Source organism: Pangasianodon hypophthalmus, chromosome 5, assembly GCF_027358585.1.
Source record: "Pangasianodon hypophthalmus isolate fPanHyp1 chromosome 5, fPanHyp1.pri, whole genome shotgun sequence".
NCBI lineage: Eukaryota > Metazoa > Chordata > Actinopteri > Siluriformes > Pangasiidae > Pangasianodon > Pangasianodon hypophthalmus.
In genome coordinates, this window is record NC_069714.1 from 24,365,925 (window position 1) to 24,383,586 (window position 17,662).

Genomic DNA, 17,662 nt, shown 5'->3' on the forward strand with positions numbered 1-17,662 from the left:
ATCAATGTCACAGACAAAGATGGATACAGAATAGTAAATACGTATTTTGTGTGCTACAATTTCCTAATGAGCGTGATCAAGATCGCTGCCTTCTCCAATTAGATGTAAATTGTTTCCAATAAAATAAAATTACAAACATTTCTCATTGGTACTGATTCTCTATCCAGATTTTCTAATTTTTCAGTATTTAACATATTTATTTTCAGTATTTAACAACTCATAATTTAACCCAAAACGCTATTATATAGTATTTAAAAATGTGTGTAAAACCTGTTGTGTAGTCTACATGTTTACATTTCTGAGAAGATTTTGATGATCTCTTTTTCTTGGGATCGTGTTGTGCTTCCATTCTCCCCAGTGTTGCCCTGCCTGTTTATGTAATCATGCTTCCATAATCCCGAGAATGTAAAACATTACGAGCAACACTCTTTAAACGAGAACATTCAGCTTTCACAGTACACTGTGTCTTCTGACGTGACTTTATAGCTTGTTTTTATGGCTGTGACAATAAACACACGTGAGCATTACCCAGTCCTTTCATTCTTTTAGAAAGAGTTTCAAATGAGTAATTCTGTCCTTCAGAGCCAGCTGAGACTCTCTGCTTCGTATTACATTTATAAACTGTTGTAAATGTGTAATATTACACATTTCACTGACCAAAAAACAATAATCACAACATAACAAAAAGCTGCACCTTTAGGAGACAAACAAATGGATTCAGCAAACGTGAACAAAGATTCAGTGAAAAGAAATCACAGCTGCCTACATAAAGTCTCTTTTACACACTCAAACAGCTCTTTTCTTCTTTAAGCATTTTCTGTCAGAGGCTTTTCATACGTCTAAAATGGACTGTTTGGCACGGCTTTACAAATTGAAACTCTTGTAATTGCAGGAATCTATCATTGCAATAGTTAAAATCTTAAAGCTTAGAAGTTAGCTGAAAATCAGCAGTGAGCTGGGCACCAATCTTGGTACAAAGCTATTTCTTTTTCAAAAATAATGGCTCTGTATTCTGAGGAGATGGAAATGGCAGTGTTGATTGATAGCTGAATGTATCACCTGTACAACCCAAGCCATTTCAAAAGAATCCACCTTTCTGTAGGAGCGTGAAGAGTATTTCAGTTCTGCCTTAGAAACTGTCAATCAAAAAGCAATTCAGTGCGAATTGAACAGCAGACAATGTCACAAAGCAGCTTTACAGGAATCTGGATATATATTTAGATGTCTAATGAGCAAGCCAGAGGCGACATTGGCAAGGAACAACTTGATGAAACCTGGAGAGGAACCAGACTCAAAAGAGAACTCATCCTCTTCTGTGTGACACCCGATAGTGGGATTACAAATCATTACACTTCTGCAACTGCATACTATAAAGGCACACAGTCCTATGTGTGCGGAAAGGACGTTCAGTATGAGCATATTATGAATATGAGTCCTGGGATGAGGACAGGAAGGTCTAATAACTCAAATAAACTAAAACTAAAAAAAAAAAGAGCCATACATGCAAACAGTCAGTATTTGTCTCTCCTCAAATCAACATTTCAAAGATAATAGTGCAAAATTCTAGACCTGTGTCTCTAGAAGAGGGTTGTAGAACCCCAGGGGTCCACGGTATATAGCCAGAGGCTCCACCATTCATTCATTTATGCATTCATACATTTAATTAATTGATATACAGTAACTGTAGTTATTCTAAGCCTAATTACCTGGTCCCTTAAATTTAATAGGTTTAATATATATTTTTTGAAGTCACAAGTTATTCATTTCCTAATCTAAAACTAATAACTAATAAACAGTAGGCGTGCAGTGCAATGCCTTGTCTATATCTGTACGTAAACATATGTTTTTTTTTTTGTTTTTTGTTTTTTTAATTAGATATCAAACCTAGGGGTCCCTGGAGGACTAGTGGTTAGGCCACAGCACTCTCGTTGCTGCGGTCCGGGTTCGATTCCCTGCCAGGGACCCGATCCCAGCCACTGGGGTTGCGTGCAAGAGTGTGCTCTCAGTGCCGGTCGCAAGCCCGGATAAAATTTGGGAGGGTTGCGTCAGGAAGGGCATCCGGCATAAAAACTGTGCCAGATCAAATACGCGGACAAATGATCCACTGTGGCGACCCCTAAGGGGAGCAGCCAAAAGAGGAACAACAGTTAGATATCAAGTCTAGCACTATGCCCTAGAAACACTAGAAAAAAAACAGTAGAAATGGCAGCACTGACAGCATGGTGTGTGAATTCTGGTTCGGACAGTTCCTCAACCACAGCTACATAACCAATTTCAACTAGAGATGTGTGGAGGACTGTTTTTTAATCCCACTTGTGAATTCATTATGTTAGCATATTAGGCTAATACCTGTTCGCAATATTTTCCGTATATTAAACCAGTTTGCTTTGTTCTATTTCCCAAAATATACCACTACTATTGCTATACTACTATACTAATAAACTACACCCGTAGTCTGCGCTGCATTGTGTGGGCAAAAAATAAATAATATAAAAATAAAAATAAACAAAATTCTTATTACAGGGTCTGGGACATCTTGACATTGAAAGGGTTCCTTTTCTATAAAACATTTGGGAAACTCCTGCCCAGAACTACAAACACACAGTCCATGTAGCAAGTCTGAGTCGAACAAGCTTTATCGTTTATAGACAGTAACAAACAGGGTTTAATAACAAGTCTGCATTTCAGCACTGCAGTGTGTCAGGAGTAAGAGTCGCTGGTCTAAACTGGCTCCTGGTGTGTGTCTCCACTCCCTGAGGGCCACAGTCTTGCTGCATCTGTACAAGGTCACGACATAAAGCAGAGCTCAGTGTTTCAACACATGTTTCCCTCCCCTTTCTCTTAGAAAGCACTCTGCAACCCGGGGTTCATCAACGCAATACAAGACACAGCAACTTCAAAAACACTTCGGCAGAAAGCAGACATCATTACTGAAGAAGAAGAAGAAACATGTTCTGTCTGTAAACACTTGTTTTTGAGGATTTTGTCAGACTGAGAGGAAGATATTCTTAATAACTCTTAGGTGCTGAAAGCATATAGAGTCTAGGAGAAAAGTTCGCATACCCTATGGCTTTTGAAGGAAAAAAGAAAAATCACACTCTGTTTTACAATTTATCTATGAAAAAAAATGTTTCGCAATCACTCTCATTCTCCAAGCCTGATTTAAAGAAGGACATCTCACAGATATGTCAAGAAGAAAGGGCAAAGATTGGGCAAACAATCCGACAACGTTAAAACAGAAATGTCAGGAGGAGGGGTGGTGGCAATAAACTGAGATGTTGAAAAAGACACTTTGAGAATATAAAAGAGGTTGGAAGCAGTTATAAAGGCATACAAGGGTGATCACAGTCAGAAAAGGAACTGCGACCTTTTTAATTGATATTCTGATTTGATATTCCAACACATGAAATGCCTTGCAGCTTTGTCCTAAAGGTATACAAACTTTTGCACTCGAGTGCATATATAGTGTGAGAACCAATATCTGAGTCAACTACCTAACCACCTATTACCTACCTTTTTATTTAATTACTTTATTGCTATTTGTTGCAATTAACACCATATGTTAGGAGTTTTAAAATGTGAAACCATTTACCAGGAGTGCAACGACCGGATGTTTTGGCAATGACTGAAATGAATTGCGTCAACAATCACAAATTGATTATTATTGATTATAATTCATGATAAATTGCTTATTATTAAAAAAAGACAGACAACTGATGTGTAAAAAAATTCTTTCTTTTCATTTCATTCTTTTTTTTTATAGTGATGTGTAAATAATTTAATAGGCTAGCAAGGTGATTTGCGCATAACGCTAACATGTTAAAAGCGTCCTTCTCTACATCATCATTTGCTATTCAGTGGTAGACCTACCCAGACTCTGAACAAAGTTGGTCACATATTGATTTGAGGCTACTAAATCAAATCATATCAGATTCAGGGGTACCGAAGAGCTGCCTAGCGAATCAAAGTAGTATTGTTTTGTATCATAGTGTATTCAATAGTATTGTCAAATATCGAATCATTGACTTAAGAATCAAAATCACACTGTATTTTATTGTGTGGAAGCGTGAGGTTGACACCCCTACCACTTACATGGCATCAAACTGACACAACCGCCAGACCGACTGACAGACAGATAGACAGACAGACAGACAGACAGACCGAGTCCTGAAACTTCCCCTGGCAGAACACAATTAGGTCCAAGCTGACATTATTTATAGGTTACTTGTTTTTGAGTTAGTGAAGTTTAGATAGAACCCATTCTATTCAAGATAACTAATAACTAGAACTCAATATTAAATATAATTACTTTGAAATGGTGGGTTGTCATTTCCACTGCTGTAATTAAATTAAAAAATCACAGATCTGCTCGCTATGCTTCATGGACCCAAGGTTAGCCAGACCCCAATTTAAGAATCATGGCGCAAGAGAAGGTTTTGTCTCCATCTTTATACAGTTACCATTTATTATTAAATCATCAAATACCTAGAAATACATCTCTGAAATAAGTATTTGTCTAAAATTGATATTAATATTCACAAAGGAAAAGGATTTCTAACTAAACTATTAACCAAACTTACACTGCTAAATCACTGAAATAAACAAGAAAATGTAGGGGGGTATGGGGGGGGTCTGTAGGGGGGTATGTGGGGTGTGTGTGTGTTGGGGGTAACTTAACATTTAACATGTAGGTGTGCTGCATATTGAAATCATCACTCGGACGCTTGGACATTTTTCTACTATTTTGTATTCATTACTTCAAAACTACAGAGGCAGTTCAATTAATTGCTTCCACACCCACACAAAAACCCATCAGCCTTTGTCAGTCTGCTCAAGAGTTTCAGCATGGCAATATCATTTTTTGATTTGCAAGCATAAGTCAAGTAAAAACATACTACTGCCCATCAGGGCTTCCAGCTTCTGGACAGCCCAGCTGCAGCTCCTTCTTCCTGGAGCAACTGCAAAACTGAACAAGAATCAAGTATGAATTATTTCAGACATCCACTCCAAAAGGAGCATGGACATTTCCTCCGAAATCGAAAAGTCAAGTACTCTCTTTTAACCTTTATGGACAGATTTTTATTTCTTTATTTTATTTTAATGTCTTTTTTTTCTCTCTCCTAAAGTGCCATTCGGGCCCTTTTATGCTTCAGTACACAATCCATGGTAACAATAACCATGGTAACAGACAGTACAGTTCTGATGCAGTGACGGGCTTCCAAATAGAGAGTCAAGCTTTTCAGTCACGCCTGCCGGTCACCCATGGACTAAAATCTATTATAGCGGAACCCGATGGTCCAACAGGTTTACTCAGGGATTTCACTCTTTCAGTCACAGCTGCTCAGAAGATGCCAGCTCATTAGAGAAAGAACATTCCCCAAAAATTGCACTGCTATGTGTAAAACAGCAATAGCAACAGGCTTTTATATGCTCACTGTAGATAGTCCTGCCTCCTCATAAAAAACAGAATCTGACTTACAGGAGGGCCGAAACATAGTTGGTTAATGAATGGGTTTCGTTTTCCTTTAAAAGCTACAGTCACAAAACCAGAAACAAAGTGTGTTTAACTTTTGATTTCCTGGCGTTCATGACATGCAACACCACATGCAGAGAACACCTTTCAAAATATCAATCTAAGAAAGAGGCATCAGGTTCTAGTTGTTAACTGATGTAGTTGCACCTAGGTGACAAATAATTAGTCAGATTTAGTTTTCTTCAGTGTTTCATATTGTATCACCAAGCTGTCCACTCTTCATATGGCACTACTATGTCCAAGTGAACTACGACAACAAGTGCAGAAAACTCAAAGCTACATATGTAACTGAGGTTCTACTGCTGAGTGGAGAATCACCAGGGCAGTTTTCTTTGGAGCTAGTAGTGTTTTCCCATTGCTCATTTCCTTGCCAAGAACCAATAGAAGTGACCAAAAGTGACTATGCCCTCACATGGGTTGGTCCCCTCTATGTCATACTCGTCTTCTGGCCATTCTTGTCAGCCCAAGTGATCTAGGTGGCTTAGCAGTCCTCCACTCAGTCATAGAAGCACAAACAGCTAGGCAGTGACCCATTTCCACACAGCATTCGAGAGCTTTCACTGGATACAGGACTGGCCTGGGCATATTACCATCTGCAAGAGCAGATAAGTACATAGATCTATTATTATATAACACAGTGTCAACATCTTTGGCAGGAATGTAGGGTACAGTCACAGCATGATATATTTGAACTCTGGTCACCAACACAGACATTGTGTGCTGACCGATAATGGATACACTTGACTAAAGTATTTGAAAAGAACTTGTCCAGGAACTCTGACTCTCTACTTCCTGTTTCTGTAGTAGGGAATACACTTCAGCCTTTTTGGGGTAGACCCCTATGTTTGTTGGTGGATGTCAATGTAGTGTAGGAGAATTTTCAGATATGATTCCAAGATGCCTTGGCACTTTCAATGAATTGTGTCCTGGAAGCATGGTCACAGTCTGATTGGACACAAATAGAATTTTATTGACCTGGGTTTGTGACACGGCACCAACATGGCCCATGCTGTATCCTGTGTAACTCCATGGATCCATCATTACAGTGTCTGAAACCCATACTATATGGCCGAAAGTTTGTGGACACCAACAAGTGTTTTTCGAACATACCATTCCAGATTAAGTCTTGCTTTTGCTGGTATTAAAAACATCAACTCTTCTGGGAAGGCTTTCCACTAGATTTGGGAGCGAGGTTGTGGAGATTTGTGTTCATTCAGCCACAAGAGCAGTAGTGAGGTCAGGTACTGATGGCGAGGAGGACTGGTGCACAGTCAGTGTTCCAGTTCATCCCAAAGACGTTCAGTGGGGTTGAGGTCAGGGCTCTGTGCAGGCCACTCGAGTTCTTCCACTATCCAAAATTGGCAAACCATGTCTTCATGGAGCTCGCTTTGTGCACAGGGGCATTGTCATGCTGGAACAGGTTTGGGCCTCTTAGTTCCAGTGAAGGGAAATTGTAATTCTACAGCAAACAACTACATTCTATGCAATTGTGTGCTTCAGACTTTGCGGCAACAGTTTGGGGAAGACCCACGTTTGGGTGTGATGGTCAGGTGTCCACATACTTTTACACATTACAGTGTATGTTTTGTCTGCAAGCAACTCAGTCTTTTTGAGTATGTCACTAAGTTGAACAGATCTATTAGTTCCATTCGGGTTCATTTGGTCTGAGATAAAGATTTCCAGCATTTTCAATGCAAGTACGAGTATTGTTGCAAGATCAGGCTGCACTTTTGGTCAAATTAAATAAATCATTTAACTGTATGGACTCAATTAACCTGAGTCAGTGAAAGACTCAAGAATTTCAACTAGTGATGGCAGACAAGGGCAACTAATGATAGCCTGTTCCCTCAAAATCTGTGTATCACAGACCTATCCAGTTACTATTGCCAGGTGTCGCAGCATGTTTCTACCAGTCTTTCTGGCAATGGCGTTTGAGGCAGCCAAATTGCCTTATGATCACCTGCACTTCACTGCTGTGTCTCCCACTGCTTGGTTAGTGTTGCCTGTAGAATTTTTGTACCTGCAATTTGCACCTGCAGTTATGGGCGGTATCCTCACAAGAAGGAGGATATTTTGATGGAGACTACAAAGCACTTCTGTAATATACTCTGCATCTGAGCATCTCCCAAATGCTGTGAAGGTACATTTACATTTACATTTACATTATCTAAATTTAAACAGAATTTTTTCCTGAATTGAGATACTGAAATGAATCAACCTACATAATCTAATATTCATCCAGAATATAGAGTTGAATCCTGGTGCTTCCATTAAGACTATCTGTAAGAGAAAAGTGGAAACTTTTCATTTAAAGTCAACATTCAGTTAGAGGAGTAAATTATCTCAAAACTCTAATGGAGATATTTAAAGGCAATTTTAGCTTCCAGTTTTTACTTGCACAGCAATTAGCATGACAAATTTTCAGATTTCAGAATTGTGAGGAGATAAAGAGAACAAGATAAAAAGGACTTCATGGTAGTAGAACTAAACACCCATATTGAGTTGTCAGTAAAAACATTAAAACATATCTCAGGGGCTGACAGATTAAATACACCATTTGTTAAAAAAGGAATTGATGTACAAGGGTGAGCAGGATAGAACTAGCCCCCTTTGTTAAGTCTTTTAAAATCCAGCATAATCTAAATCCATGACTGCTTTCTAATTTGGTTAATGCTGGTCTTGTGGCCTTCCAATGTCTATATGCACTTAACTATTCGTGCTTTTTATGTAAAATAGGTCCTAGTCTTGGATAAGATTTATGTAATCTTGACCCTCACCAATCACAAGGTCGATGATGCTTGTCTCTCCCACTTAGCTTTTATCAAAACTGTTTTCACTCTTGAACACACTTGAAGAGAAAAAAAAATCCACACAAAGCACTTTCTGACTTTGAGTCCAACAAACATATTGTTGCTAAACATCCAGGTGCAACGGCATTCATTTAATTTGCCAATTAAGTATCAGTGTTCTCTGTTCTCTCGTTCACACTTGAATAAAAGGGCTGGCTCATCTAACCCTTACATTTCTTACATTAGACCATCACTCAAGAAGCATTTCAAGGGAAACTGTGGACACATCATAGCAAGACTACCTTACTTAAAAATGCAGAAGGACTCATAAAACAAGCACTGACTCAAAGATATCCATAGGTCTCATTTACAAAACATAAGAAGCTTTTAAAATGTTTAGAAATCCTGCAAACCTTTGCAGGTTCACAGTGGACTTGTGTTTTTAGAGCCATGTGCCAGCACACTGAAACAGGTTCACTGGCATCAGAGGGCAATGTCATGATCTCATCAGCTGTAGTGTAATATCCGAGTTCACCCTGAGAAAAAAAGTGCATGGCAAAGTCTCAAGATTAGCAGCTAACTAACTGTCACTAACAGATGGTTTATGACTGTTAAGAAACCATCAATCCCTTACATACAAAAGAAATATAACCCTGAGCAAATCAGGACGATAGTTTCAGGTATATCTTTGACTAAATCTCCTTTTACACACTATAGGCAGCACTTAGCTCTAATCACTCTATCATTAAAGACTGGCATAAGGGCAAGTTTGAAGTAGATGATCTATTGCATTATCTTCAGCCTATCTTCCCTTTGCAGAGTGTATCTGCGAAGCCAGTGCTCAGTTTGAGTTTCCACACCTCCCATTAGACCATAGTGAAGTATTAATAACTCTCAGCTGGGAGATAACACTGCCTGTGTGCACGTAACCCTGCCAGGATATTATATCACAGCTCAGCATGAGAGGATCCACGTCTTTCTCATCTGCCAGGGGTCAAAATTTGAGATCACACATGCTCATACATACAAAAAGACTTGCCTTTTATTTCAAATTGTGTCTTTCATTCATTAGACTGAGAGAGAATTAGACAACGCTTTAGTCTATGAGCACATTCATGATTTGATATTTATTCATCTTCAGTAAGCACTTTATCCTGGTCAGAGTCTTGATGGATCCAAAGCCTAGACTGGGAACAATGGGTGTGAGGCAGGAATATATCTTGGATGATCTCTTTGATGAGATGCCAGTACATCACAGGGCACCACACACACACAAACACACACAAACATTAGCATAGCTATTCTGCCTATTGGCATGAAGGTGGAAGGAAACCATAGAACCTGGAGGAAACCCACACGGATGCAGAGAGAACATGCAAAACTCCACATAAACAGTAACCCAAACTCAAAGTCAAACCAGGGACACTGGAGCTCTGAGGTATCAATGTTACCCACTGCACCAGCATGCCACCCCAATTTGATATTGAGATTTCAAAAGCACACATTAGAAAGTAATCTCTTTACCAGTTCAGTATTACAACATTGCACTGACCTTCTTCATTAATGTCCTAAGATTCCTGGACAAAAAAATGAGTCATTTCTCTCTTTTTTACCAGTTTTACAATGTGCTATCTCAGGAGTGTTTTATTACTTGTCACAATATATGAGATCCCAATAAAATCTTGGCTGAATTCTACAACAGATAACATGTTCTCCATGTCAGCTTGAATGATGAAGATCCTCTAACGATCCTCTAACCTGTGATTACAGATAATTACTACGTCCTGTTAACATAATCAATCACCATCATCCAGGCGTGTGCAAAAAAATGGCGTCACAAAAACAGGAACATTCTTCAAAGTGAGCTTAAGGATATTTTCCTGTCCATTAGCATGTTTCATTTATGCCTCTACTGTATTTGTAGCTGCCGCATGAGTTATAAATTCTTTTACGATATCTAACTTTTGCCCGGGACACCAAAATTGTGCCAAAAATTGCACATGCATTCCTTCATTTTATTAGCAGCACCAGTGCTCTCAGGTTAAGATTCCAGTGTATTGAAAAAGTTCCTTTCATTATTATCCCATTCTTCCTGTCATTGGGTGCAATGCTATATAGAGGAATGACAATAAAATTCCACTTGACTTGGTGATTTTGAACAAGTCTCATTCTCTCTCTCTCTCCCTCTCCCACTCGCACACACACATATACACACACAGACACACACACACACACTTGGCTCTATGCACCCTACATAGAGCCACCCTGGATTATGTTCTGCCTAGCCTTGAGGCCCAAAAGCCAACCTCAGGGTCTGTCCAACAACTGGTTTCATGAAAATTACATTTGTTCATAGCCTGTTGACATCATACAATAAGGTGCTGCTATTAGTGAATGTGAATAATTGTTTTGTCCTGGGTATTTATACACCAAGTTGCCTTTTTTGCATCTACACTAATTGGACATTTTATCAGGTAGACATACTTTTCTAGGTATTGAGTTATTCAGTTCAGTTCAGTTTTATTTCTATAACTCTTTTAACAATTGCCATTGCCACAAAGTGGTTTTACAGACATCTGGATGTAGCTTTAGATCCTTGATGAACAAGCCACAAGGAACAGTGGCCTGAGAAAGAAATCATGAGAGGAAAAAGACTCAAAACCCATACTTTTCTGTGTGACACCGGTTAGTGGGATTATAAAGCATTATAGTATGCAACTACAGAAGAGTACGTAGTGTGTTGGATGTTCAATGTGAACCTGCGAATAGAGGTGTGAATAAGAGTCCTGGGATGAGCACAGGACAGTCTTTGAATACAGCAGGTTCAAGTCTCACACACACACACACACAGTTTATGTTAATTGTCCTCTACCATTCATAAGTGTCTGACCACATGATTTCTGTTAGCTGGATAGGTTGTTCTGTGGACTGTTTCTGTTAAATTCTCAGATAATGCTACTGTGCCTAAAACACTCATACCAGAACCACACACCAGTGTCAACACATCAGTGTCATTTCTACCATCAGACTGATCCACCAATCAAATAATATCTGCTCAGTGGTGGAATGTTTCCATTAAAGCATGGGGTAGAGGAAGTGTGCAGTATTAACGGATGTACTACACTGAGTAACCTCTCTGGTAGGTTTACCTGATATACTGGCAAATCAGTGTATATGTAAAGTTAGTATAGTAGTACTTGTCCTCCTGGGACACCAGGGCTTAGGAGACACTATGACAACTCTTCACTTACAGTATATCAAATCAAATCATCCCTCAGAGGATAGCTAAACAGAAGAAAAGAAGGCACAGTACCTGGGCGTAAGTGAAGTGTTTCGTTGTTGCAGAAATCAGTAAAGCAGCAGTTGCGTTTTGACACATCTTTGGAGCTGTAGCAGAACACCTGTCCCTTCAGCTCACTGGGGGACAGGCAGGACTTTACGGCCTCCTCCTTCCCATTGATGAGCATCACCGAGTTCCAGCATGCGCCCTCAGCCTCCGTCTCGCAGGTGTGATTCGCACACAGCTGACACACACACTTAAGTGCTGGAAACACACAGAGGAAAAAACTGGTTGTTACAACTATTCTTGAACACTAAAACCTGTTGTATACAACATTCTATACAATTGTGTGCGTACAACTTTGTGGCAACAGTTTGGGCAAAACCCAGCCATCATATGAGTGTGATGGTCAGCTGTCCACATACCTTTGGCCATTAGTTAGTAATTGTAAGGCAATAAGAAGATTGTACATGGAATGATATTTTACAGAGAAGAATACTGCAGAGGAAAAAGGGTGCACCAGCATTCATGGTCAGGGTTCCAGATGTGAGTTTCCCCAGCCTCACCTGCTGCCTCCACCAGTCAGAAAACTGCAGATCCAGTTACAGGTGGAGGCAGGTATGCTGAGCTTGGCAAGTTTGGAATGGAGCAAATCCCAAATAATTGTATTAAATGTCAAACTGAAGTCCACAAATAGGTCCCTAGAAAAGATCCCCCAAAAGAAACATAACATGCATTGTCCTCATGTTGCGCCACAGCTAATAGCTAGATATAGACACATAAAGATGGGTATAATCTGCTTAACTTCTATGGCCATTAGCCATCTTGTGGCCACTAGCTGAGTTGACTGAGTTGTGCTTTTTCATGTTATGCAACAGGATCCAGGACTTTAGACTGCAAGTAAATCTGGGTAAGGCTGCTTAGGCTAACACTGTGCTAATCTCAAACTGCCCCACTCGTACCTGTCCTGCTAAAACAGGTTAAACTCTCCTGCTTTCAAAGAACAATCCAGAAAACAGGTAAAAGTCTATGCCACAGAAGAACCACAGACCTTTAATAAATTTTAAAGATGGGAGTCTGTGAACACTTTGCAGCCCAGTGACTATAGCTTGCTTCAAAACAAGTCACTGTTTCGCAGCAATCAAAAGTTTCTTTTGCCACTAAAATCTGCTGCACGGAAATGTGGACAGCCAATCAGATTATAACCTCCAAGATCCTGAACCTTGTGGCCAGAAAAGTATCAGAAAGATATCAGATGCTCCATGGCCCATAGGTAATGACTGACATGAACAATTTGCCTAGCTAGAATGTAGCATTTAATTCTTTCATATTGACAGTAAGCACAGAAATAGAAGTAAGAAGTAAGAGTCACTGCAAATCAATACAAAGTTCTTCTGACTGATCACCTTTATCCTATGATGTCCTCTGGTAACATTTCTATCCTGATGTGATCCAGGATTGTATTCAAGAAATCTCATAGTGAACCACAGAACCTAGAATCCAAACACTTTCTTATTTATAACAATTGCTTCTAGGCTTATTTTCCTAATTTAGTGTAATTATATTACAACGTAGTTGTAGTATCTGTCCTTTAAATTAACTAGTTCCTGTTGGGAAAGAATAGACTGTGAAAACTATAGAGATAGATGTTAAAAAAGGCCAAGCAAAATCCTTCAAAGCCTGCAAAGATTTATTTTGTCTGAATTGATTTTCTCTTGTACAATGTAAAAAGCAGGGCTTCCTCAGTTTAAAAAAAAACCTGGCTACATTTACATCCACATCAAAATGATTTTTTTTCCATGCTGACTGTTTCGAATGGCTTTAATTTTCCTTCTTTGCTGCATAAGCTGCTTGCTATCCAACAGCTTACACTTTAAACACATTAAAACCCAGAACAAAGTGATAGTGAAATGTGCAGCATGCATTTTAGCTAGCTTTTCTCTAAACACTTTTCAGCAGCATGAGCAAAAAAAGCATCGTGGTCTTCAAAGTCTCCATGCCAACGTCCTCCTCTGGACACACTCAAAGAGAAAATGAGGTGAGAAGTAGAATCAATCACCTCACAAGGTCGTATACAAGCATACTTCATACAGCAGTTAGTCAGTGGATTTTTAGATATATTTTATGTTAGTACACCCCAGTTATATACACTCTTTCAGATGTACTTACATTTACATTTATGTCATTTGACAGAATTGAGAACAGCAGAGAGAAATTGGAAAAAAAAAAATCACAACTCGACACAGATGTACTTACCACACTGGTCATGTCCTAGGTAAACAATGACAAACTGTTCACAATCAGTGCCATACACAATATTTCAGCAGTGGGCAGGTACAATCATTGACCACAAGTAGATGTATTTTTCTTCAATTACTTCAAAAACTACTGGTCTCAGTGATGGCACAGCGGTTACAGTATTGGGCTACTGATCAGAAAGTCATGAGTTTAAATCCCAGCACTGGCCAGCTGCCACTGTTGGATCCTAGAGCAAGGCTCTTAACCCCTCATCTGATCTAACTGGCTTTGGATAAAAGTGCTAGTAAAATGTTTTTGTTCATTTATCATCAGCAACCCTGTCCTGGTCAGGGTCACAGTGGATCTGGAGTACGAAATGGGAATACACCCTGGGTGGGATGCCTATCCATCACTGAGCACCGTGCACACACAAACATTCACAACTTGGGGCAATTTAGTGTAGCGGGAGGCAGGAAGAAACCAGAGAAACTTAGAGGGAAGGGATACAGAAACTCCACACAGACAGTAACCCAAGCTTATGATCGAACAGAGGACCCAGGAGCTGTGAGGCAATCAATGCTACCAAGTTCGTCACCGTGTCACCGTGTTTTTTGATCAAAAGGTTTTCAGAACTTCTATCCCTGTCTGCTGCTTTAATACTCCTTGGATTGTACTCTGTCTCATGTTGGATAAATGTGTCTATGTAATGAAAAAGAATTATAATGTAACTATACAAATCAAAAATAGTATTTCAAGGTTTCTAACAGTATACACAAAAACACGCCAGGGCCACTTAAGGCCACTCAAACACATAATAAAAAATTGTTCTACTGGGAATATTTCTAGGACTGCCAGTTGCAGCAACACTTTTTGCAATAACTCTTGGTAGGTTTGAGTTCAGCTTGAGAAACTAAAGCTTCAGGGAAAACTGCAGACTTGATAAAGTATTCTTGACAACAGGCATTTACGAAAGAGCACAAGGGCTCCTTGTTCAATCGGCAAATTAATTAAATCATGCCTGAAAAATGTTACGCATGTCCAGTTAACTCTCAAAACTATTATGTTCCCATTTCCAACCCCATCATCTTGAGATTAAGGTACTTCAATTTACTTCAATAAGATGAGGAAGTCTATCTTCATTTTATAAAACAGTGAAAAAGTTGGGTCTGTCCTGAACTTCATTAACTTCAGAAAGAGACCTCTTAATTCAAGAACTAACAGGTCAAGAGCAGGAAGAGCACTATTAATATGAAAAGATGACTACTGGGGCAAAAAGTCTGTTTTTTTTGGAAAACAAGTTATTTAAAAGCTGAAAAAATGCAGTAAGCAGTACAGCATGTTTTAGCAGAAGTAATGCAAAAATGTTTTCAAATCGCTCACTGGGGCTTTAAATCTGAACGATTTAAACACTCTGGATTCGGAGAGATCTATATTTAGAGATGGCTAATGCTTGGATAGAATGGGTTTATAATAGTGCTGCCTCATTATACCAGGCATTTGTGGTATCATGACATGAAGCTTTATTACCCCCCTAGTGGTCTGGTGTATACCTGGGGTAGGGAGCACGGGGTAGGGGTGTCATCCAGACGAATATAAGAACTGAGCATGTCATCTTAACCTCAATGTTTTGTCACAAAATTATTATAAAGAGAAAGTCATTCAAGATATAACAGTAAACTATGGACAGCAGAAGGAATCCTTAAGAATGAAGCCAGAGACAATACAGTGTTTGACCATAAGGAGGCATTTTTCTCCAAAACATCAACCACTGAAACACAGAGTTTTAACATGCAGAATCAAACTCTAATAAAATCACCTGCCCCTACCAACAGCAGATTCTATCTGAAACAGAAGGCTAAAAAGAAATGGAAATGAAACTAAGAAACAAAGAAAATGAACAAAAAATATGATAGAAAAAAAATAAAGGACAAAAACTGATCAGAAATCATTTCAGTAAACACTGAGACAGTCCCCTGTGTTTCAGAGCTCGATCACACTGCAACACTAAAAAACACCACCACCCTGACCCCAAAACAAAGTAAAGTAAACAACACAAATATAAACTTCACTACAAATCTCATAAAGCCAGATTAGTAGAGGACAGGAGGTTACGTTTAGCCTCATTACACACACTTAACTCACTGATGGGCAGGACATCAGTGCTACATTCAAAGCCTGTAAAGCAGCATGTGTGTATTTACAACATATTTGTGGTATTACACTGCAGCTGCAAAAGGTCTTGCAAAATATTACAACAAACTGGTGAATATCTATCTATCTATCTGTCTGTCTGTCTGTCTGTCTAGTATGAGAACATTGCATTTTCTCCCAGCTACTTAGTGTGTTTATTCTCATAAGACCCTTATATGAGAACAGTTGGGTTATTCTTTTCCCAGAATTCTTCCTGATTGAAGAGATTGTATAATTTCCATAGCAATCAGGTTGCTGTTAAGTGGAAATTGTAAACTGATAAACTACACAGCACACATTAGTTTAGATCTCAAGAGGTTATTTGTTTGTTTGTTTATGCCACAATTGCCCAATGCATTCATAGAAAATTTGTTTTGCACCTTCAGGATTGATCGGACAAAACAGGCCATAGATTACAATAGTGTGATATCAGTATTGCAAAAGCAAATATTGTGATAAGAAACTAACAAACAATTTATTGCACAGTCCTACTGGTAAAGACAGGATTTCTATCGAGTAGTATTACACATTTAAATGTTTGACCTGCTCGAACACCATTTTAACCCCATGAAGTGTTGTAACTGAGTGATGAGGGGAGTCAGGGGTGTCAGAGCAGGCAAACACACCGCCAACATGAGCCTCAGGACTGAGGGAAGCCTGCATTCAGGTGGAGGTGTTAGAGACAGAAACTGCACTTTATTCCTCCTTTAAAGAGAAAATCCCATCCAGTGTCTCGACTTCTCTCCGGTGCACAGTAGCGTTGCATAACAGGCGCGTGCGTTTATAGCCGCACAGGTTCATAGTCCTATTGCAAGTTTATAATTAAACTGTATTTAAAAAAAAAAAAAAAAAAAAAAAAACGCCATGAAGTTTTATGAGAGGTCAGCCGGTGCACAAGAGGCATAAGAGAACTCGCCAAAGTCAGTTCCTGGAAGCAGTCGGCGTGAATTTCATGAACGGAGCGGATCTGCTTACCTGTGACGAGCGGCGCGAGCGTCACCGCCAGCAGCAGCGTCGCACACCTGAGACCGAAACAATCCATGTGCTACATCCGCGTTTCGCCTTCACACGCGCGCGCACGGCTCGGCTAGCAACTCCGCTGCTTTTCCCTCTGACACTCGCATCGCACGCTTTTCTTCATCCGTGACTTCTTCACGCCGCGGCTCGCCTTACTGCACTCTCACCCGCTGGGGAGAAAACGGAGCGCTCGGATAAAAGCGCAGTAAAAGGCCGGGGGGAGGTAATCCGCCCCGCCTCCGGCCCACACCGGAATATAAACCGATTACAGCGCGAGCCTACCGACACAGCACACGCACTCGCACCTGGACTGTATTTATATACAAGGAGTTATTGGTAATGCAAAAACACAATATCCTAGGGGAGAGTGGGGTCAGTTATAACATTTGTAAGTAATTTCTAAAGCACTTTGAAAGCAACCAATAGTACCATAGTACTACCACAGTACTATCTATATAGTGGGTGTATATATATATATATATATATATATATATATATATATATATATATATATATATATATATATTTGTGTGTGTGTGTGTGTAGCCTATGTATGTGTGTGTACCCAGTACCGTGCAAGAGAGAGAGCTAGCCTCTATAAGATATATATATATA

General features: G+C 39.5%; 1 protein-coding gene across 1 annotated transcript in view; it reads right to left on the reverse strand.

Moving 5' to 3' along the window:
* LOC113525889 (activin receptor type-1C) overlaps positions 1-17,254 on the reverse strand; it is a 39,407-nt gene extending 22,153 nt beyond the window's left edge. Inside the window, exons 1-2 of the mRNA XM_026912528.3 lie at positions 17,006-17,254; positions 11,636-11,866 (exon numbers count right to left, since the gene is read on the reverse strand). Coding sequence (XP_026768329.3) covers positions 11,636-11,866; positions 17,006-17,072 — 298 coding nt within the window. The 5' untranslated portion in view covers positions 17,073-17,254. The remainder of the gene's footprint in view (positions 1-11,635; positions 11,867-17,005) is intronic.
* Positions 17,255-17,662: the final 408 nt, after the last annotated feature.